General features: G+C 43.5%; 1 protein-coding gene across 2 annotated transcripts; it reads right to left on the bottom strand.

Moving 5' to 3' along the window:
- Positions 1-829: 829 nt before the first annotated feature.
- LOC123826872 (zinc finger protein 587-like) lies at positions 830-15,840 on the bottom strand. 2 transcript variants are annotated; one of them, XR_006787142.1, is made up of 4 exons: positions 15,705-15,840; positions 10,225-10,351; positions 4,212-5,946; positions 830-1,140 (listed from the first exon to the last, which is right to left on the bottom strand). XR_006787142.1 is itself a non-coding variant. In XM_045851121.1 (3 exons), exons 1-3 carry the CDS (start codon positions 15,735-15,737, stop codon positions 4,373-4,375), a joined length of 1,734 nt encoding a protein of 577 aa, XP_045707077.1. In that variant the 5' UTR covers positions 15,738-15,840; the 3' UTR covers positions 3,394-4,372. The 2 variants fall into 2 exon arrangements, 1 of the variants encoding a protein (XP_045707077.1); XM_045851121.1 differs by lacking the exon at positions 830-1,140 and having other exon boundaries at positions 3,394-5,946.
- Positions 15,841-22,588: the final 6,748 nt, after the last annotated feature.

Below are 22,588 nucleotides of genomic sequence, written 5' to 3'. Positions count from 1 at the left end.
ACAGGACAGACCAAGGGATCTGGAAAAGTTTCCTCGAGTGGTGATAAAATGCGTAGAAGGTAAATATGTGGAGACCAACAATTACTGAGAGAAAAAGATAAAACTCACTTGTGAGAACTCCTTTAAAGGTACGGGTGGGGCTGTAGGCAACTCAACAAAACAAAGTGTGTGCCCTGATACTGAGGTGAGGCCGCTGGGAGTCCCCATGACCCCAGGGGTTCTAACAGCTCTCTCCATCCTCATATTCTGGATTGTTTCCCGACTGTGGAGCCTCTGGAACCTCCACCCAGCTGGCAGCCCCCCTGTCCTCTGTCTGGTATCCTCCTGCAGGCATTTAGTTTAGCTTTTGGGCTAACACCATGAGGTACAGTAGAATTCTTCAGCTCCTTCTCTGAACACATACCTTTCATAGTGGGAGAATTTATGCTTTGGGCAAACACTAAAACGCAGGGTCAGATTTATTGTGTTACTAGAAGCCTGGACTTCTGTGATGAAAATTGTAAATATGTGCAGGCTAAAATTTAGGCATGTATGGTGTTTATGGCCATGACATTATACATGGCACACAAAGTTTGGGGAAAATAAGAAAATTTGAAATAATGAACCAAGGCCTGGGTGGTGTGGCTCAGTGAATTGAGTGCTGGCCTACAAACTGAAAGGTCACCAGTTCCATTCCTGGTCAGGGCACATACCTGGGTTGCAAGCCAGATCCGCAGTTGGGGGCGTGAGAGAGGCAACTGACAGATGTTTCTCTCTCTCTTCCCCCAACTGAAAATTAAAGACAAACAAAGAACAATGAACCAAACAGAAAAATGATAATGATGCTCTATACGATTTAGTTAAACTCTTAACACGTGTTTGTTGTTTTGAGATCTTCTTTGTAAATAAGGGAAATATAACTTGCAAAGGAAAAAAGCCATATGATACAAAGAGAAATTGTGCTGAAGAAGATATACAGGTGGCAACTAAACACATGAAAAAGAGCTCAGTTAACTGGAACATCATCCTCTACAACAAAAAGATGCATGCGGGATTCCCAGTCTGGGCACATACCTAGGTTGTGGGCTTGATCCCAGGTTGGGGCATATAAGGGAGGCAAGCAATTGATGTTTCTCTTTCTCTGTCTCCTTTCTGATCTCTCTGAAATCAATAAACATAACCTTGGTTGAGGATTTAAAGGAAAAAGCTCAAAATCACTAATCCTTATGCAAGTGTGATTAAAACCACACCAAGATAATACTACACAGTTACTAAAAGGGCTAACATTAAAGACTGATCATATGAAATACTGGCAAGGATGTGCCAGTTCAAGCGCCAGTCGCGGTGCATATAATAGGCAACCAATTGATGTCTTTCTCTCTCTCTAAAATCAACAAACATTTTGTAAAAGATTTTATTTATTTATTTCTTAGATAGGGAAGGGAGGGAGAAAGAGAGAGAGAAACATCAACGTGTGGTTGCTGGGGGTCATGGTGTGCAACCCAGGCATGTACCCTGACTGGGAATCGAATCTGTGACACTTTGGGTCGCAGCCCGCACTCAATCCACTGAGCTACACCAGCCAGGGCTAAAAATCAATAAACATTTTTAATTGTAAAAAAAAAAAGTCCACATCAGCTTTATTGGCAATTGCCCTGAACAGATGAATGGATAGTGGTATATATCCAGAAAACGAAATATTACTCAGAAATAAGACAAGTGTCTCAAAAAATAGGCATGAGGGAATGGAGGGAGAAACAACAAACACTTTTTAATTACAACCATAAAAAAGTCTAGAAAATGCAATCCAATCTATACAAAGAGCAAATCAATGATTGCTGTGATGTCAGGGAAGGCTAGGAGGAGGGATTACAGAGAAAAACACAAGGCACATGTGCAAGTGACAGAGACTCACTCTCATGGGGGATGGCCTGTTCACAGGTTGTTATATACAGAAATACTTAACAAAAATGTAAACTTTAATATATTTTATTGCCTGTCACTTATTCCTTACTAAATAATAAAAACAGTCAAAAAGAAAAACCTAGGCTTCACACTCTTCAGAAAATATGCTATAAAACTCTATATTGACACCAGGAGCTCTTCTGTCCTAGCGATGTCTGCCTGGCCTCAGTGGCAGCTGGTGAGCAAGGAAAGACAGATGTGGTCACTATCAAGACTACAATAATGGTTTCCTAAGTTCATACCTATGTCAAAATTTATCAAATTGTATACCTTATATAGATGCAGGTAGTGCATGTAAATTGGTAGTGAAATTTAAAAAAATGGCTCAAGATTACAACAACAAACTTTGTATTATACTTGTTTTGGAAAATAGGCTTGACCACTCTACATTGACTCCACCATCTTTCCTCAGGCCCTCTGGGGCTCAGTATTGCCTCGATGGCATCAAATGTGGTGAGTAATGAACATCTGTACATTAGTCCACAAGAATGCTGCCTGCGTCAAGAATCATAACCCTGGAGTACAGGTCCCTCCACCCATCTCTTCTCCTTTCCTGGTGTGTAGTAATGGCTTTGAGGCAGACATCACTGAGTGGCTATGGGAATCCACAAAACCTCTTGATTATTTTTGTTTTTCTCACAGTGATGTCAGCTACACAAGATAATGATGTCTGGCGTTCCTCAGATCTGTGTACACTCATCATGCAATCGGGGTCATAGAAACAATTTCGGGTGCATCTTTGGATGAGGCAAGTTCTATCCAGCTGGCTGCAGTCTCCTCCAATCCCTAATAGGCCACTATTAGTGTTTCTGCACTAACTATGGTTTTCCATGGACCCAGTTTTTCAACTGGTGACTCTACAAGCCCAATGAGTTGTGGACGCCAGCCAGGGCACGTGACTTTCTCTAGACCTGAGGAAAGATAGACCCTCAACAGTACTAGTAGAATCTGTGACATCTGTTGTGTGTAAGGGAAAAAAAAACAGGCTACTCTTGTAAGTACCGCAGGTTCTCACACCTACCTTCCCCTCTGGATCATCTCAAAGACTCCTAAAACTCATGGCATCTAAACAAAAACCAGAAAGCCTTTAGTCCTTTCTAGAAGCCTGTGGATAGCCATGCAAATTTGGTCAAAACTAGCCAGTTATTTTCTGCCATCATACAGTGGCCTCAACAAACACAGAAAACCAGCAACCAGAGAAAATTTGAGACCATAAAAAATTTGCTCAGCTCTTCACGGTTTTAGAGCCTGAATCAGTTTATAAACTACCCCCATACAAAAGAAATAACCAAAACTAAAGAAAAAACTTAAACATTAAGGCCTGGTCATGACCAGTGTGGCTCAGTTGGTTAGGTGTTGTCCCACAAAGCAAAAGGTGGTATGTTCTATTCCCAGTCAGGGCACATGCCTAAGTTGTGGGTTCAGTCCCCCCATTCAGGTGTGTGCAAGAGGCAACTGATCAATGTTTCCCTCTCACATTAACACTCTCTCCCTCTTTTTCTCCCTCTTTCCCTTTCTCTAAAATCAAGTAAGATCCTCAAAAGTAAAAATAAGGCTTGAATTAGTGCAAGCCAAAGCAATGTGCAGAAGGCATGTACCAAGTTCATAAGCTGGGAAATCTCATCAAAACATCATGTGAGATGAACACATCTCTGGAACAGGTAGACATTTCTATGCAAGCTTGAGTGCAGAACTCATGACATTCTCGGGGTCAACAGAGGACCTAGTCCATATCCAAATTACTAGCAAAGAGAAAGCTGTCTTCCTGAGGGCTCCAGTCATTTCTAGTTTGCTAGAACACTCGTGAGACCAGAGTTCAGCTTCCCTGAGCACATTAGGCTGTTGAATGATGCAAACTTTGTGGACCTGCACTGTGGTAAAGGTGAAAGGACTAGAATCACAGAATGCAGCTACACAATAAACCTAGAAGGAGCCTTGGGCAAGTCAGAAAGTGTGACATATTTACAAACACTTCCCATATAAGTGAAAATGACAGGCAATTTCCATACTGTGCATATTCACATGGATGTTTCAATTCAAAAGTCTCTTCAAAGAATTTCCTCCAGACTGTTACAATGAACAGAAAATTGCACATTGCCAGCACACTTAAGGCTTTTCTCTAGTGTGAATTCTCAGATGATTATGAAGTTTGGAATGATAGATGAAAGACTTCCCACATTCACTGCACTTATATGGCCTTTCTCCTGTGTGCACTCTCTCATGGCAATGGAAGGTGGAACCAGAGGCAAAATATTTTCCATACTCACTGCATTTGTAAGGCTTTGTTCCTGTATGAACTGTCTGATGATAAGAGAGAGTGTTGCAACGGGTAAAAGATTTCCCACACTCACTGCACACATAAGGCCTTTCTCTTGTATTAACTTTCTGATGATAACAAAAGCTTTTGTTCCAGGTAGATTTCCTGCATTCACTGCAACTCACTAGACCTTTTTCCTATGTGAAGTCCCTGATGATAATGCAGGCTTTTCATCCAGGCAAAAGACTTCCCACATTCACTGCATTCATAAGGCCTTTCTCCAGTGTGAAGTCTCTGATGACAACGAAAGTTATAAATCCTGGGAAAAGATTTCCCACATTCACTGCACACATAAGGTTTTTCTCCCGTGTGAACTCTCTGATGACACTGAAGGGCATAGATCCAGGTAAAAGATTTCCCACATTCAGTGCATTCATAAGGCCTTTCTCCTGTGTGAACTCTACGATGTCGAATGAGTATCGATTCACTGGTAAAACATTTCCCACATTCAGTGCATTCATAAGGCCTTTCTTCTCCGTGAACTCTCTGATGACTATAGAGGGCAGAGCCAGTGGTAAAACATTTCCCACATTCGCCACACTTGTAAGGCTTTTCTCCTCGGTGGATTCGCTCATGATATGTCAGGTTGTAGCGACGATAAAAAGATTTCCCGCATATACTACACACATACGGCTTTTCTCCTGTGTGAGTTTTCTGGTGTCGAACAAGTTTTCCCCTCTCAGTAAAATATTTCCCACACTCGCTACACCCATAAGGCCTTTCTGTTGTGTGAGATTTTTGGTGTCGAACCAGCTTCCACCTATTGTTAAAAGATTTTCCACATTCGTTGCATTCATAAGTTTCTTCTCCAGTGTGAACTCTCTGAGACTGATTAAACGCTGAGCTATGACTAAATGACTGAGTACATTCAGTACACATGTAATTGTTTTCTATATTTTCCTGTCCCTTGGGATGAATGAGGACAGATGTGAGGCTTAAGGATTTTCCACATTTGCTGCACTTGTACCGCCTGGCTCCAGTATGAATTTTTTGATGCTCATGGAGGGTTGAGGCTTCACTAAAGGATTTTCCACTTTCACTATTCACAGGAAAGTTTTTTCCAGTGTGGCCTCTGCAGTGCGTGACAAATGAGGATTTGTACCTGAATGTTTTTCCACATTCACTGCACACAAAACACTGTCTTCCAGTATTAACAGCCTGGTCCTGAATAAGTATGTGTTGAGGGTTAAAAGCTTTCTTGCCTTCCTCTGAGGTGTACTGACTTTTTCTGTTTTGTAACGTTGCTTCCCACTGGGTCCCTGTGTTTGACTCCTTCACTTGGGTGTCCTGTTGCTGCTGATTTCCCGAGCTAGCCTGGATGTCCTTCTCAACCTCACCACGGCTAAAGGGCTTCCCTGACACAAAGGGCTTCCTCTTCACAAATGAGGTCCTGTCCACACTACTTCTGAAAAGTTTCTGTCCCATAAGCTGCTCCTGGTACTGGTGATACTTTGCACTGAAATGAAATTGTTTTGCACATGCCCCACACCTCAGTAGTGGTGGGCTCTGCTGTGTTCCATGGTGCTCAAACAAGCTGAAAATGTCTCTCAAGACTGTCCCACAACCCTCACAGGGGTGGCTCTTCTGGGGAGACGAAGCTGCCTTGGCATTCCTTTCCTGAGGCGCTCGTGCACAAATGTTCAGTTCAGTGGGTGCCTCCACACCCTCTGCTCCACAGCAGCAACCTGAACAAAAATAAATAAATAAGTAAGTAAATAAATAAATAAATAAATGCTGGAGAAGTACCTGTTGACTACAGAAAGGAGAGAACCCCATGACACATATTCTCACGTCACATGTAGGCATGAATAAATAAAATCCTTTTCAAAACAAGGATGTTCAGCTGAACAACTGGCTCGCTGTGTTATGTTACTGGGCTTGTAAGTCATGATATAATGGAAACCCCTCCAGGGGAAGGCTACTAGACAGGCATGACACACAGAAGTGAGGCAGGGCTTACAATGCATTTCCTCTGCCAACAGCTTCCTGCACATCCTCCTCTGCTGCTGACATTAGGCTGGGTAAAAGCATGCATGTAAGTCCATTACTATCCAAATGCAAGATATTAGCTGCTGTACAAGGTCAATATATAGATTTGGGAACAATTCAGAGCACAATACCTAGGGGTCAATGTTCAAGAATACTACAGAAAGAGGGATGAGAGAGTGGTTGAAATGTGGGATCAACTGAGCTGGAAACCACAATGGAAGTGATGAGTATTAGAAATGACAGGTCAGCAAAGTGTCAAAGCGGGAATAGGATCACTGGCCTTGTAGCTCAGATGATTAGAGCATCATCCACATGAGCCAATGATGTGAGTTTGATCCCAGGTCAGGGCACATACAAGAAACAACCAATGGCCTGGCTTATGTGGCTCAGTGGATTGAGCACTGGCCTGTGAACTGAAATGTGCTGGTTTGGTTCCAGTGCCTGGTTTGTGGGCCAGGTCCCCAGTGGGGCTGTACATGAGGCAACCAATTGCTGTTTCTCCCACAAATCTGCAAGCCAAGATACTTTACTAGCAAAGCTCTCCTTCAGAAATGAAGAGACACTTTTCCAAAGAAAAGCTGAGGGACTTTATCACTACTTGCCCTACCCTATAGGAAATGCTCCAGGGGAGAAGGAGAAGGGTTTACAGGAAAAAGTATAAAGGATACATAGAAAAAAACTGGGGGGGGGGGGGTGGCGGGAAGGGAGGCGTGCACGAATGGGAGGAAGTGGGGAAGGCTGGTGGGGTGGGCTGGGATGGAAGTAAAAGACAGAAAACTACTTGAACAACAATTAAAATAAAATAAAACAAAATAAAAATAATAAAAAAATAGAAATGCTCCAGCAAGTAGTTCAAGTACAAAGAAAAGTACACAAATTAGTAACATGTAAATATAAAATAGTCTGGTAAAGATAAGTATTGAGTCAAATTCAGAATATTCCAATTTGGTAATGGTTATCAAATTGTAACATCAAAAACATGAAATGTGTATGTGTGTGGGGGGAGTAAGAGTATTGGTTTTATATGCAATTGAAGTCATTATCAGCGTAAAGTAGAATGTTTTAACTGTAAGAAGTTTTAGATAAGCCTCTGGAAACCACAAAGCAAAAAGGTATAGTTGACAGACAAAAAATAATGACAAAGAAATAAAAACATACCACCATACTATCAAATTACAAAGAAAAAGAAAGGAAAAAAGAAAAAGAAACTACAAGCAGTCAGATAATAAACAAGATGGTAATAGTAGGTCCTAATAAAATTCTCCAATCAAAAGACACTGGTAAAATAAATAGTAAGCAAACAAACAAACAAATGAATGAACAAGACCTAAGTATATCCTGCCTACCATAGAGTAACTTCAGCAGTAAGAACACACATTGGCTGAAAGTGAGGGATTGAAAGATATGACACACAAATGAAAATCAAAAGAGAGCAGTGTTAGCTATACCAAATAGACTCCATGTGAAAAACTATCACAAGATATAAAATAGGTCATTACATAATGAAAATGGAGTAACTTCATCAAAAGCATGTAACAACTGTATGTATATATGCAACACATATCAGAGGATCTAAACTAAGTATTAAGCAAATACTACTATATCTGAATACAGGAAAACAGCAACACAGTATTAGTAAAAAACGTCAACATCCCCCTTTCAACAATGAGGAGATGACCAGACAAAAGTTTAATAAAGATATATTTGAATTGACTCACACTTTAGTCCAAACAGATCTAACTAGCATATAGAGAACATTTCATCCTATTATAGCACAAAACACATTCTTCTCAAGTACACACAGAAAATTCTCTAGGATTAATCTTATGTTACATCAGAAAAGGACTTAACAGGGAGTAAAAGGCAGAAAACTGTACTTGAACAACAACTTAAAAAAATAAAAAAAATAGCCCTGGTTGGCGTAGCTCAGTGGATTGAGCACGGGCTGCGAACCAAAGTGTCGCAGGTTCGATTCCCAGCCAGGGTACATTCCTGGGTTGCAGGCCATGACCCCCAGCAACCACACACTGATGTTTCTGTCCCTCTCTATCACCCTCCCTTCTCTCTCTAAAAATAAATATATAAAATCTTTTTTAAAATAAATAAATAAATTAATTAATTAATATAAAAAGTTTAAAAAATAAAAAAATAAAAAAATAAAGGCTTAAAAAATTTCAGAAGACTAAAATCATATCAAGTACCTTTTGCTAAAATAATGGATAAAACCAGTAATCAGTAACAGAGAGAGTTGAAAAATCCACAAATATGTGGACATTAAATAACATACTCCTCACCAATCAAAGAAAAAAAATTTTTAAATGTAAGACAAATGAAAATACATGGAATGTGCAAAATTTATTCTAAGAGGAGCATTCAGAGCTATAAATGCCACTGTTAAGAAAACAGAAAGATTCCAAACAACCTAAACTTAAATCTTTTTTTTAAAGATTTTTTATTTTTTTATTTTTTTAATTTTTTATTTTTTTTAGGGAGGGAGGGAGGGAGAGAGAGACAGAGAGAAACATCAATGTGCGGTTGCTGGGAGTTATGGCCTGCAACCCAGGAATGTACCCTGGTTGGGAATGGAACCTGGGACACTTTGGTTCCCAGCCCGCGCTCAATAAACTTAAATCTTGAGGAACTAGTAAAAGGAGAGCAGAACAAAGAAAAGAACAAAGATCAGAGAAAAAATGAATAAAATAAGTAGTAGAAAAACAACAACACCAATAAGTCTAGGAGCAGGTTTTTTCCAATACATTAATTCAATTGACAAATCTTTAGCTAGGTTAACTTAAGACTGGAAGGAAGATGCAAATAAATTAACTCAGAAATAAAAGAAGACACTACAACTGATAGCACAGAGACAGAGGATCCCAGAAGACTACCATGAAATCAGGCCACAAAATCAGATACCCCAGAAGACATACAACTGATCAACACTGAATTATGAAGACACAGAATATCTGACTAGTATGGAAATTAAATCAGTATCAAAAAATCTTCCAATAAGAAAAGGTACCTTCACTGGTAAATTCTATGAAATGTAAAGAATGATTAATATTAACCCTTCTTAATCTCTCCCAAAACTCTGAAGAAAAAGAAGCATTTTCACCTGGCTGGTGTGCTCAGTGGATTGGGCACTGCTTGAGAACAGAAAGGTCGTTGGTTAGATTCCCAGTCAGGGCACATGCTTGGGTTGCAGGCCAGGTCCCAGGCTGCGGGTGTGCAAGAGGCAACCACTTGATATCTCTCTCACACATCAATGTTTCTCTCCCCACCCCCTCCTTACCTTTCCCTCTCTCTAAAAGTAAATAAATAAAAATCTTTCGGGGGCGGGGTGGGGGGGAAGCCCTGGCTGGTGTGGCTCAGTGGATTGAGTGCCATCCTGAGAAGCAAGGGGTCCCTGGTTCCATTCCCAGTCAGGGCACATGCCTGGGTTGCAGGCCAGGTCCCCAGTAAGGGGCACCATACATTGATGTTTCTCTTTCCTTCCCCCTCTCTAAAAATAAATGCAATCATAAATAAATAAAGGAAAACATATTTAAACACTACACACCGTACAGGAGAATGTTAAAAAGAAGCTGTGCTTCCATTATGTAACAGCCATGACAACACCTGCAACTCCTGGCCCAGGTAGGCAGCAGGAAATTATAGCTAAAAGGAGTCAAACCCTGGGATGCAAAAGTGATGCGGATCTGGACACATTAACCCAGACACTAAGAGGGCAAGCACTGTGAATCCACCAAGCTCAATGTAATAGTATTGACCTTGAATCCTTCCCTAAAAGGGTTTAGGACTGGGACTGAAGGGAGAGAAGAGGGCAGTGAAAACACACCAGCCCTATCAATATAGCAACTACCTGGAAAACTGGGGCAGCAACAAGTGCCCGTGGTCTACACCTGAGCACTGAGAAAGGTCTTGGGGTGGATGGAGTAGAGTCTAGTCCGAGTCACTGGTGAGGCTGTGGGTCTTACCCAGAGAGGATATGAGTGAAAAGTTCTCCAGCATCACACGGAGGTACAGGAGTCTCTGAGCCTCATCAAGCAGCCTCCATTCCTCCCAGGAGAAGTGCACAGCAACATCCTCAAAGGTCACACTGGCCTGTTATCATGGGGACAGGGAAAAAACATGAATTTTCTGTGTGTGTGAGAGCCCACAACCCCCCCCCCCCCCACATATCTATCTCACACTCACCCTTCTCCAAAGCTGCACAGTTCAGAGCAATTCCACTGATGCCTGTCATACCCTCAGGTCCCTTTTTATTCATTATTGTTCAGCCCTCAGCCTTATCAGGCAGGAAGGCACAGAGATGTAATCCAGTTCTGGTCCTGGCTTGTAGGGTCCCATCCACCCCTGTCATTAACTCCGTAGGGGAGTATTTAGATTGTGACAAGACACAGCCAAGTGCGGGCTCATGCTTCACCCTTCAGTGCCCAACACTAGGGCTCTGGGACCATAACTCCTAGTTTTTCTCAATAAGCCCATCATTTTGTAGATTGTCCCTCTGACACCTTCAGTCCCCACCTGAGCTCCCACAGGTATGCATTTGTGCAGATGCTGCTTTGAAGGCCTCCTCTATAAATCTGGCCCTTGCCTCAGTATTTACTTCCCAGAAGCCCACGTAAATTTCAGGAGAACATGACCCCTTTCCACTCTGTTCTGCACTTGCTGAACCCTTGTGACAGGATAGTGCAAAGCTAGGAAAGTTCCTGGGTGAGTGGAATGGGGAATCTTAGACAAGAAAGTTAAACAAAGCCAAATAATCTGGGCACCTCTCAGCTAGGTGGTGAACTGCCAAGACCTTTTGTCCCCTAACTAAGGACACTTGAGAGCAATGGTTTCTACCTCTCCTCCCTAACCAGAGAATACAGAGCTTAAATCATCCTGGTCTGAGAAATAGAGATACAATTCTTATTAGGGCCAGCTCAGTTTTCTCAGCATCATAGGCTTAGAGAACTACTAACAGACTAGGTACCAATTCAGCAAGTTTATACTTAAACCTTATGTTCTGGCTGAGATCTCATTACAGTTAATGGTCCACTAAACAAGGACAAAGGCACATCCAACCCGGCCCTACCCTGAAGTATCTGGTCACCAGGAATGTGGAGGCTGATCATCATGTTCTAAGAACCAGTAATAAAGACTTTTAGTAAGATTCCACAAAGTGCAACAGAACTTTCTTTTGACACTTCTCGTTACAGTTGTGAGATATTCAGGCACCAACCATAAAACGCGGGTGTATGGGGAACAGAAGAAAAGGAACATGAATGGAGAGGTAACAGGGGAACAAAGGGAGCCAGCTTGGGAAGAAGCTGCATGACTCTGAGCAGCTCCCCCTATCCTTACCCCTAAGGAAAAGGGCATTTCCAAGTTCCCCATAGGTACTTCCCCCTCCCATATTCCCACATTTACCCTTTGCAAACCTGCTTCTAAAAGCTCAAGGGAAAGTGGATGTTAAGGCTTTTACCTGCCACCTTCTCAGATTGCCTGCCTCTTGAAACCAAGGACAATGGAGTCCAGGGCTCCTGCTGCCTGTCACTGCTCTGCTAGAAAGCAGACAGGGATTGGATTATAACTGTGCTCTTATTAATGACAGAGGCCAGCAGTCTGGTAAAGGTGGCTGGTGAAAAACCTAGCACCCACCTCCCTTTCAGAGGTGAGCTTTCAGAGGTGAGTTTACACAGGGGAACTGTAAGAATTTGGGAGGGGGAATCTCCAGGAGTAAGGGGAGTGGGAACAGAAAGGGTAGTCAGAGGCTTCTTCCCAAGCTGGCTGCCTTTTCTGCTGTTATCCCTCCATTTGCATTAAAACTCCTCTTCCTCTCTTCCCCTGAGGACAGTGGTTGATAGCCTTATAGCTGGGGAGGTTAGGTATTCTCTGGTTAGGGAGGAGAGGTATAAACCATTGACTGCCAATTGTCCCTGTTAAGGGGAGATGAGGTCTTCTTACGTTTCACCAGCTGGCTGCAAGTTGCTCAGTTTCACCTTAATCTTCTTATCTCAGATTCCTTATTCCACTCTCCCAGGAATTTTCCTAGCTTTTCACTAGCCTGTCTCACTCTGATATTAATAAAAGCACAATTATAGGGAGGAAAAGGCAGAAAACTGTACTTGAACAACATTTAAAATTAAAAAATGGCAAAAAAGAAATAATTTCAATAATGTTAAAAAAAAAAGCACAATTATAATACAATCCCTGTCTCTGCCTTTCTGGCTGAGCAGTGAAAGGCAGCACTACCTGGACTCAGCTGACCTCTGCTTTCACCCTCAGCAGCCACAATGTCCTCTCTCCACATAACCTTCCTCTGAGGGAACTTCAGGAACTGAAGGCATGATCCACCCTGACTGCCAGAGACCCCAAGCAACACCTGGATTTTTCCCTTGACTATTAAGATTTGCCTTTCCTGAGTTTCACCATGATCCAGAAAAACACAGCACATGCTTTCCTGGATTATTCCATGGAGGCTAATGGACACATTTCCACATCCTGAAGGAAAGAGCTGCTGTGTAAGAATGGCGACCTTAATGCAAAGACAATGAAAACTGCGGACGGGGCTTAAAATAAGAACATGGGAAACTTTTGGGGCTTTTGGCCAGTAGCCTGGTGGGGAGCTTGTGAAGTACTGGGTCTTGTGGGAAAGGAGGACTCCAAGCTAAGGATCTCTGAGCTCCCCCAAGGTTGAAATATTGTAAATAAAAATCTACTCCTTCCAGCATTAATTGGTGGCTGTGTTACCAAGGCGCTACATAGACAAGTCATTGTTTGCTGGCTTGCAGTTTTGGCCAGCTCTGTAACACCAGGAGGACTGCACAATCGAGAAGGTATCTGAGCCACTGTGTTCCAGGGAGAGGCATCCCACTGTCCAGGATATAGATAAAGAATCACAAGTCAACCATGAGAAGAGGCCAGGGAAATTGCAGGACAGCAGCTTCTACCTGATAACCTTTTTTCTGAATTCCAAATCCCTTACCTATACTTTTCCCCCTGAATTCCAAATCCCTTATCTACATTTTTTTTCCTCCTTATCAAAAGGCTGGCTTGAGCAAAAATGTAAGATGGTCTTTTAGTGCACTTACCCTCTGTCTTTTCAATTAGCCAGCCATCTGAATAAAACATCAAAAAGTTTCAATCTCTGTCTCTACTTAGTGGGTCAGGTGGTGACAGACAGCGCAAGCACAGGTGTGGAAGAAAAGGGGCCACAAATCAACCTGACAAGCTTGGGGGAGGCCTGTGAGGTAGCCTTACAAACTCAGAGGCCTAAAGTAACCACAAAGATGGTCTGAAATTAAAACTTATTAACTAAGCAGTTCATGGAAGGTAGCCATGTTCTAGGCCAGTATTCTTCCCTAACAAAGGTCAATTGACCTTTACCTTAACTATTGTCTTTTGCATTTATAGCAGACCTCTGGAATGTCAAGGTAACTTCCTTTTCCCCAAACCCCTTGGACACAAGCAGAGACCACAAATCCCCTCATTGTTCTCGTTTTCTTTTTTTTTTTTTTCAAGATTTTATTCATTCATTTTTAGAGAGAAGGAAAGAGAAGGAGAAGAGAGGGAGAGAAATATCAATGTGTGGTTGTCTCTCACCCACCTGGCACTGGGGACCAGGCCTGAAACCCAGGCATGTACCCTGACTGGAAACAGAATGGGCCCTTTGGTTCACAACCCGCTCTTATCTTTTTAATTGTTGACTGTTAACTATCCTGTACCCAAGGATGTAAAAGAAGTGTCTATCATTTTACCTTTCTTCCAATTCCAGGGGTTTCCCTCCAGCTTTGCTTTCTCCTTCCTCCTTAATCTAATATCAGTGGACTTCATCCCTCAAGTCTCCTCCTCTGAGTCGAATGTATTAAATGAGGCGCGAAACTGCTGCTCTCCGGGGCATTTCTTAACCCATGGAGATTTCTGCTTCCCAGCGATTGTCATTAGTTTGTCGCAAACAAACTCACCAACGATTCTACACGGGTTTGAACGTCTCTTTTGCTGACACGAGTTTTTCCGGTTCCCCTTCATTAAAACCCCAGTTTTGATCCCATTCACGGCAGCATTTACGTTATGGGAGAAATTCTCTATGGTCTCCATGAAGATGTCTCCATACCAGGCCCAGTGACACTCAAAAGTGAACACATTTGTCCCAGACCTTAGCCACCAGCAAGACTGAGACACTAGACCCTTTCACAGCACAGCACACACATGCGGTGGATCCTGCCCTAGTGTTACAGAACAACAAAGGAGGCCTCGGACAATATGCTGTTACCTGAAAGGAACCCCCAGGTTCGTTATGCCTGCCACCAGAGGAGAGATGTCTCTCAATGCCAGAGATTCGTGAAGAGGAAAAGAAATGTCTATTTAATGCTATACAAACTTAAAGTAGTGACCTAATGTCTTCATCAAAATCCCAAAGTCCCTTAAAACACCCACAAACACACACAGTCCTTTCTTTCCCCGTTTGCCCAGTCTGGGGTACCATATCTCAGGAAAAGAAATAGAAGTCTGTGGCTCCCCACTTCTTCCCAGTAATCCATCTCAGCTAGTAGACCTCCCTCGGTTCCCTGCACGGTCAGCCGTGTCCCCAAGATCTCTGCTAAAGCCTGGTGGCGGTTCCCCCTTCTAACGCTGCTGGGGTCCCCACTCTGGCAAAGCGTAGTGGTACTCTCTCCATGCCCCAGCTGTGTGGTCCTCTCTGCACAATGGCTGGGGGAGTCACCACTCTGCCAAAGCCACGTGGTTCTCCCTCTACTGGCTGCCTTGTCTGGGTTTAAATCCCCGCGCCAATACTCCTCTGCAGCCCCATTTTCGACTCCTCCTACAATCAGTTACACAAGTACTCTCATTCCCTTCCAGCTCAGAGCACCATCACAGCTATTTAATATATCTATGTAACCAATTACACATATGTTAAATGACCACACCAGAGGTTAGCTGCAAGGCTGTTGTTATGAAAACAGCTCTCAATGGCCCTGCTCCATTTGTCCCTTCCCCCAACCCTCACCTGTGTGTGGGGGCAGCGAGCACATCCTAATATTTCCCGAACACCTTGAGGTCTGGACCCCATTCCAAATCCCTATTTGGGGCTCCCCATCTTGGCTGCACCCTGTTCCACTAGCAAACAAGCAGAAGCTTTGCCCTCAGTGACACCTCACCTCAGTTACTTCCCTGCTTCCAGAACCATCACGTCCACTCGTCCCATAGCTTTCTTCACCTGCCACATGGTTACCGTCACCACCTCCATCCTTCACTTGTATTTCTGTGCGCAGCACCCTCATGTGGAGCATAGCAAGAAAAAACTCATCCCGCACCCTGCTCTTTCTGACCAAATAGCAGCACCGGCAGGAGGCGTGTATTCCGCCACCTAAACACTGGCCAACGGGTCCTGGGCTGCAGGACCGGACTCACACCTGAGCTGCAGGGCTAAGTGTAGTGAGGGAGCTGGTCACGGGAGGCGTGCACTCACCTCAGCAGGACGTCTCAGCTTGGCCGCTGCCATCAGACTGTGTGCGTGGAGATTGGCGGGAGAGTTCGCAGAGGACAGGGCGCGGGAAAGGTGTACCGGTCCACAGCCGGTACACCTCGCCTCACACCCTCATAATGGCCACCAGTAAGAGAGCCCCGGAAGTCCCGCCCCAATGGAGTGAATCTCACGGAAATTTCATCCTCATCTGTAATTGCCCCAACTCACCACAGGATTTTATGGGTAGTGTAGTTTCCAGAGCTCTATATGCCACAGGGAAGGGAGTTCTCCAACCTGAGCAACTAGGATGTTTGCACTGGGAGGATCCTTGAAAGCACTGCTGGTACCTGGAGAGAAGGTCTTTGCTTGTTGTTAATTGCACCAAAAACTCAATTGTGACACTATCTATCTACCTCAAGATATGTTCAGGGCTCAGTCCCACAACACGGTCGCACACCCCACGCCCACCCTCCATCAGATACCAATTGCAAGTGCAGGTGTTATCTGTCCTTCAGAACCACAGGGTATTTTATTTTATTTGTTATTTGAAAAACCTTCACACAAGGATAATTTTATTAATTTCTTAGAGAGAGAGGATTGGAGAGAAAGAAATATCAATCAGTTGCTTCCCGGATGTGCCTTGACTGAGGATCAAACTTGCAACGAAGGTAAGTACCCTGACTGGGGACCAAATGCCCAACCTATTGATATAGGAAACAATGATACATCCAAGTGAGCTATCCAGCCAGGACACAGCAAAATGTTTCTAAACAGAAAACTACTGGTCAGCCCTGGCTGATTACATAGTTGGCTGGAACATGAGCCTAATATGCCACAATTGCAGGTTCAGTCCCCAGTCAGGGCAAATAAAAGAATCAGTCAATGGATGCATAAATAAGTGGAACAACAAATCGATGATTCTCTTTCTCCCAAGAATCAATAAGTAATAATAAAAAGAAAACCACAGGCACAAATGGCATCACACTCATGCTACAAAACTTAGTCTAATACCTGATATTGTATTTTCAACCTGTTCCAGAAACATAATTCTTTAAAAACATTTTCCAAGAAACATAATTTTCTTGTTGTTGTTCTTTCCACCAACATTAATACCTTTCTGTAGTTTGTTCACAGCATACCACTTCCAGAAATAATCTCTGGTCTCCATGGAAACACAGTCATTGCAGTTACAAGAGCAATGTTCATTATTTCCCAGCGAGGACATTACATGGTTGAATCCCAAACCATTATCTCAGGTTCAGATGCCCACTTTCCAAACCTTCATGGATGCAAAAATGGCAGCATGTTGACATCAAACTTAAATTTGCTCCATAACCATATTCCCAGGTACATGTCACAATCTTTTAAAAAGTAAAACCATATGGAGAATATTCAGTAATAAAGGTAATGGACAAAAACATTTTTTTTTTTTTGGAGTTTGAACAAAATAGAGAGCCAGGTGGAATATGTTGTGAGGAACTAATGGGCATGGTGCACCTCATCCACTTCCTTTAGGGCTGCATAATATCTCCCCCTCCATGTGTCCTCTACCCCTGTCTGCAATGTTCTTGGTCTGATCAGAGAGTGAATACACTGGGCATCCTGATGTTCACTCTGAAAACTTTGTTCCCCATGAAATGAAGAGCATGAAGATAAAGAGTTTTATTTAGTGTCTGAGTGAACCTTAGTGTCTTTACAACAATTCTTGGATGTGCATATTTGACATTTTCAAAGTGGAAGTTACAAATGGAGTATGTTTTACTATCACGTCTTTCATGAAGGTAGTTGTTAAAATTTATGGATTTAGTGAAACCATGACATTCTTTAAAAACATGCCAATAAAATATTGTATAATACTAATAGCAAGATAATCAGGCCTGTAAAGAATCTCCAAACTTAAGGATGGTGGCCATATTATAATTCAATGTGTGGAGTTTGAACTGTGCTTGTAACTAATCTGATACCCAGTCTGTGCTTAGGGGAAATGAGCTGTGAGCATAGTTATTATTCTCTGTAAAATGACCTGTATTTAAAAATTTTGGAATTTCTGGCCAAGATGGAGGCATAGGGAAACACACTGTACCTTCATGCACAACCAAAAGAAGGATAACAGCAAATATAAAAACAAAAAAACCCAGAACTGACAGAAAATCAAACTGTATGGAGGTCCAACAACCAAAAACTTAAAGAAGCAATATTCATCCAGACCAGTAGGAGGGGCAGAGACAGGGAGCTGGGTGTAGAGGACTCACAGAAAGGCAGCAGCTGGCTGGCAGACTGGGCAGTCTGACATTTGTGTGCAGATAAACCGGGAGGAACAACTGGAGAGTGAGACAGACCTCGAAACCCAGGGTTCCAGTGCACTGAAATATAGCCCCACACCTCTTACTGAAAACACATGTGGGTGTTGAGGAGGCAGCAGGAGAAACTCCCAGACTCACAGGAGAGTTCATTGGAGAGACCTATAGGGTCTTACAATGTGCATGAACCCACCAACCTGGGATTCAAAACCAGAAGGGCCCAATTTGATTGTGGGATAACGGGAGGAGTGACTGAAAACTGGCAGAGTATGGAGCAAGCAGCACTGTTCCCTCTCGGACCCTTTCCTGCCATACAGCGTCACAACACACAGACATGGGTTGCCCCACTGTGGCGAACACCTAAGGCTCTGCCCCTTACTATGTTACAGGTGTAGAGACAAAAAAAAAAAAAAAGGTCCAAATGAAAGAACAGATCAAAGCTCCAGAACAAATACAACTAAGCTATGAAGACATTGCCAACCTATCAAATACACAGTTCAAAACATGGGTAATCGGGATGCTCACAGATGTGGTGGAATATGGTCACAAATTAGATGGGAAAAATGAAGGCTATGCTAAGTGAAATAAAGGAAAATGTACAGGGAACCAATGGTGACGGGAAAGAAACTGGCACTCAAATCAACAGTGTGGACCAGAAGGAAGAAAGAAATGTTCAACCAGAACAGAATGAAGAAACAAGAATTCAATGAGGAGAGAGACCTAGGAACCTCGAGGACATCTTTAAATGGTCCAACATCCAAATCATAGGGGTGCCAGAAGGAAAAGAGGAAGACCAAGAAATTGAAAATTTATTTGAAAAAATAATGAAGGAGAACTTCCCCAATCTGGCAAAGGAAATAGAATTCCAGGAAGTCCAGGAAGCTCAGAGAGTCCCAAAGAAGTTGGACCCAAGGAGGAACACACAAACGCACATCATAATTACATTACCCAAGACTAAAGATAAGGAGAATCTTAAAAGCAGCAAGAGAAAAGGAGACAGTTACCTACAAAGTAGTGCCCATAAGACTGTCACCTGATTTCTCGAAAAAACAAAAACAAAAACAAAAGCAAAAACAAAACCCCACAAAACCTTGCAGGCAAGAAGGGGTTGGAAAGAAGTATTTGAAGTCATGAAAGGCAAGGACCTACATCCAAGATTACTGTATCCAGCAAAGCTATCATTTAGAATGGAAGGGCAGATAAAGTGCTTCCCAGATAAGGTCAAGTTAAAGGAGTTCATCATCACATAGCCCTTATTATAGGAAATGTTAAAGGGACTTATCTAAGAGGAAGAACATCAAACATATGAACAGTAAAATGACAACAAGCTCACAGGTATTAACAACCACACCAAAAACAATAACAACAACAACAAAAATAAGCAAACCACTAGAACAGGAACAGATCCACAGAAATGGAGATAACATGGAGGGTTATGAGTGGGGGAGTGGGAGGAGGAGAGGGGGTAAAGGTATAGGGAATAAGTAGCATAAATGGTAGGGAGAAAATAGACAGGGGGAGGTTAAGAATAGTATGGAAAATGTAGAAGCCAAAGAATGATATGCATGAACCATGGATATGAACTAAAGGAGGGAATGTGGGTGGGAGGGGGTGTGCAGGGTGGAGGGGAATAAATGGGGAAAATGGGACAACTGTAATATCATAATCAGCAAGACATTTAAAAACAATACAATAAAATATCTAGAAAACAATGACCTACATTTAGTGTTTCTTATATCACTTGTGTCCTAAATAGTGTATTTCTATCAGTTGTTTAGCTGGGAAAATCACTTTGACATGACACAAGAGAGAGGTGACATGAACATACAATTACCTCAAAATCATCCTCTAAGTACCAGAGAGTTCAAGACGCTTATTCAGGGCTGCTCCATCTGCTGAAATTAAAAACTAGTGACACTTAAAAAGGCTTTAGAAACTCAGCATTAATCCAAGACATCCCCCTGATAGCAGTGAGGCCTGACAACAAAGGGAAAGAAGTTGGCTTTCTGAAGGGTCCATACATGCCAGCTGGTGCCTTCTATATGGACTGTGTTGTTCAGGAAGGTGGTCGGAGAGCACCGATGGCATAGATGTCATCAGGGGTGTTCTGGACACCTAACTTCCCTAAGAAATGCCCATTACCCTCAACTCTGCTACTGAGCTGTGCTGACGCTACTGGCTGAAGTGAACTCGCATCCCCCGGGACGTCCTCTCTCCCTCCACCAAGCCCAGCATCCCAGGAGCAGGGTCCTCCTCCACCCCAGCCCCAGAGTGATCCGAGACATGAGGGAGGCCGAGTGGACACAGCAGGGTTCTGGCTACTGAGGGGACAGCAAGTACAGTGCAAAAGGGACCGGGGTTATTCATAATTGAAATTGACATGGCTTTCTGGGTGCCTAATAATGAAGTGAAGGTCAGAGGCTGGCAGGGAGGACTGCAGCGCCTCACTGGGCTTTCCCGGGCTGTGAGAGCCATCAGAGGTAGAGGATGGCATTGTGCTGGATGGTGTTTGAGTCTCTCGAGCACTTTGGGTGCTGTGAGTCGCCGACTGGGTGAGTGGAGTTGCCTATGAAGCAGGGCAGGGTGGTAGCAGAGCTGTGGGGGTGGGACTGTGGGAACCCAAAGTGTTAGAAGGTAGGGTGTACAGAGTGTTGTATACACGTGTAGGTTGTGTGAGTTGATGGCCCCAAGGCCCTGGGGTGGGGCCAGTTAAAGCAGGAGCCCACCTCTGCTGTGTCTAGCAGGTACAGTCTGGGAGACCCCAGGTGGGGGTGGGGGGAATTGTTCTGCAGGAGGGATGGGGCCCTGCATGGTATGGCCCACAGCTTGGATGAGATCTGTGTGTCCCCACTGCCTGTTGCTGAGGGCTGAACACAGTCATTAGGGGACCATGAGTGGTGAGCAGACATCCCTGTCACCAGGGCCTGGTGTCTCTTCTGAGCCCTGGAGGATTAGCATTCAATTGAAGGCAAGTGAAATGGGGAAACTGAGACAAGAAAATTAAACAAGTGCAAACAGCTTGAGCAATTTACAGCCAGCTGGTGAATCCTCACACCTAATCTCCCCTAACCGAAGACATGAGAACACGGGAGAGCCAATGGTTTATATCGCTCCTTCCTAAGGAGAGGATATATAGGCTCCCTGATCATGAACCACAGGTGTCCTGACAAGAGGATGGTAATGCAAATGGTGAGCTAACACCTCAACCAAGGGAGCAAGCTTGAGTTTCTCCTCCCCTTTCTCCCAGGAGAAACTGTGGGTTGTGGCTCCTCTCTTTGGAATTTCTGCCTCCCAAATTCTTACATTTCCCCTATGTAAACTTGCTTCTGAAAGCTCAAGGGCAAGTAGATGGTAGCGTTTTTATCCACCACCTTCTCAGACTGCTGGCCTCTGTCATTAATAAAAGTGCAATTGCAATCCAATCCCTGTCTCTGCATTTTGGCTGAGTGGTGGCAGGCAGCAGGGCAGGGACTTGGTTGCCCTCTGGTTGCACCTATACTGAGGAATGAGGTTGGTCTGTCTTTGCAATTTTCTTAGGGGATTGCTTGCGATGCACAATAAACTGTGGTTTAATGATTAATAATAAAACTGTTTCTGTCTCTACTACTCTTGTAGAGAGGATTTCTGGGCCAAGAAAAGATTTTTGTATTTGCTCAACAGTCACCATCAGATACCTGATGGGAGAGACCAAACTTCAGGCACCAACTCAGCAACAGGGTGTGGGGTGTAAGGGAGGGCACAGAGGTCAGGAAGGCCTCTTTTCTAAGAACATCATTGACAAGGATGAACCTTGTAGGGTTGGTTTTTTTTTTCTAGAAGCAAGAGTGGGGAGGGCGAGATCTGTCCTCTTGAAATATAAACTTTGAAGGATTTCTTAGAGGAAATGCCAATTCCAATCAGGCAGCACCAAACCAGACTCGAGGAAAGGCTTTTGTTGAGCAGAGGAAAGCAAAGCAAGAAAATGATTGGATTGCCTGTAGTGCAAGGAGTTGCCTCATTTGTAAAAGTCTGGTTGAACCCTGGCTGGTGTGGCTCAGTGGACTGAGTGCCGGCTTGGGAACCAAAGGGTGACCAGTTTGATTCCCATGCACATGCCTGGGTTGTGAGCCAGGTCCACAATAGGGGGCACACCAGAGGCAACCACACATTGATGTTTCTCTCCCTCCCTTCCCCTCTTTCTAACACGCAACTTCTCAGCCCCAAGCCCATCTACTCTTTTGTGCTGAAGATATACAGGTGGCAACTAAACACATGAAAAAGAGCTCAGTTAATTGGAGCATCATCCTCTACAACAAAAAGATGCATGCAGGATTCCCAGTCTGGGCATATACCTAGGTTGTGGGCTTGATCCCAGGTTGGGGCATATAAGGGAGGCAAGCAATTGATGTTTCTCTTTCTCCTTTCTGATCTAAAATCAACAAACATAAACCTGGGTGAAGATTTAAAGGAAAAAAGCTCAAAATCACTAATCCCTAGGCAAGTGTGATTAAAACCACACCAAGATAGCACAACACATATACTAAAAGGGCTAACATTAAAGACTGATCATGTGAATTGCTGGCAGGGATGTGCCAGTTCAAGCGCCAG

Source organism: Phyllostomus hastatus, unplaced genomic scaffold (genome assembly GCF_019186645.2).
Source record: "Phyllostomus hastatus isolate PE091 unplaced genomic scaffold, TTU_PhHast_1.1 phas_contig_133, whole genome shotgun sequence".
Classification (NCBI taxonomy): Eukaryota; Metazoa; Chordata; class Mammalia; order Chiroptera; family Phyllostomidae; genus Phyllostomus; species Phyllostomus hastatus.
The sequence above is the reverse complement of the archived record's forward strand: the minus strand, read 5'-3'. Positions and strand labels throughout refer to the sequence as shown.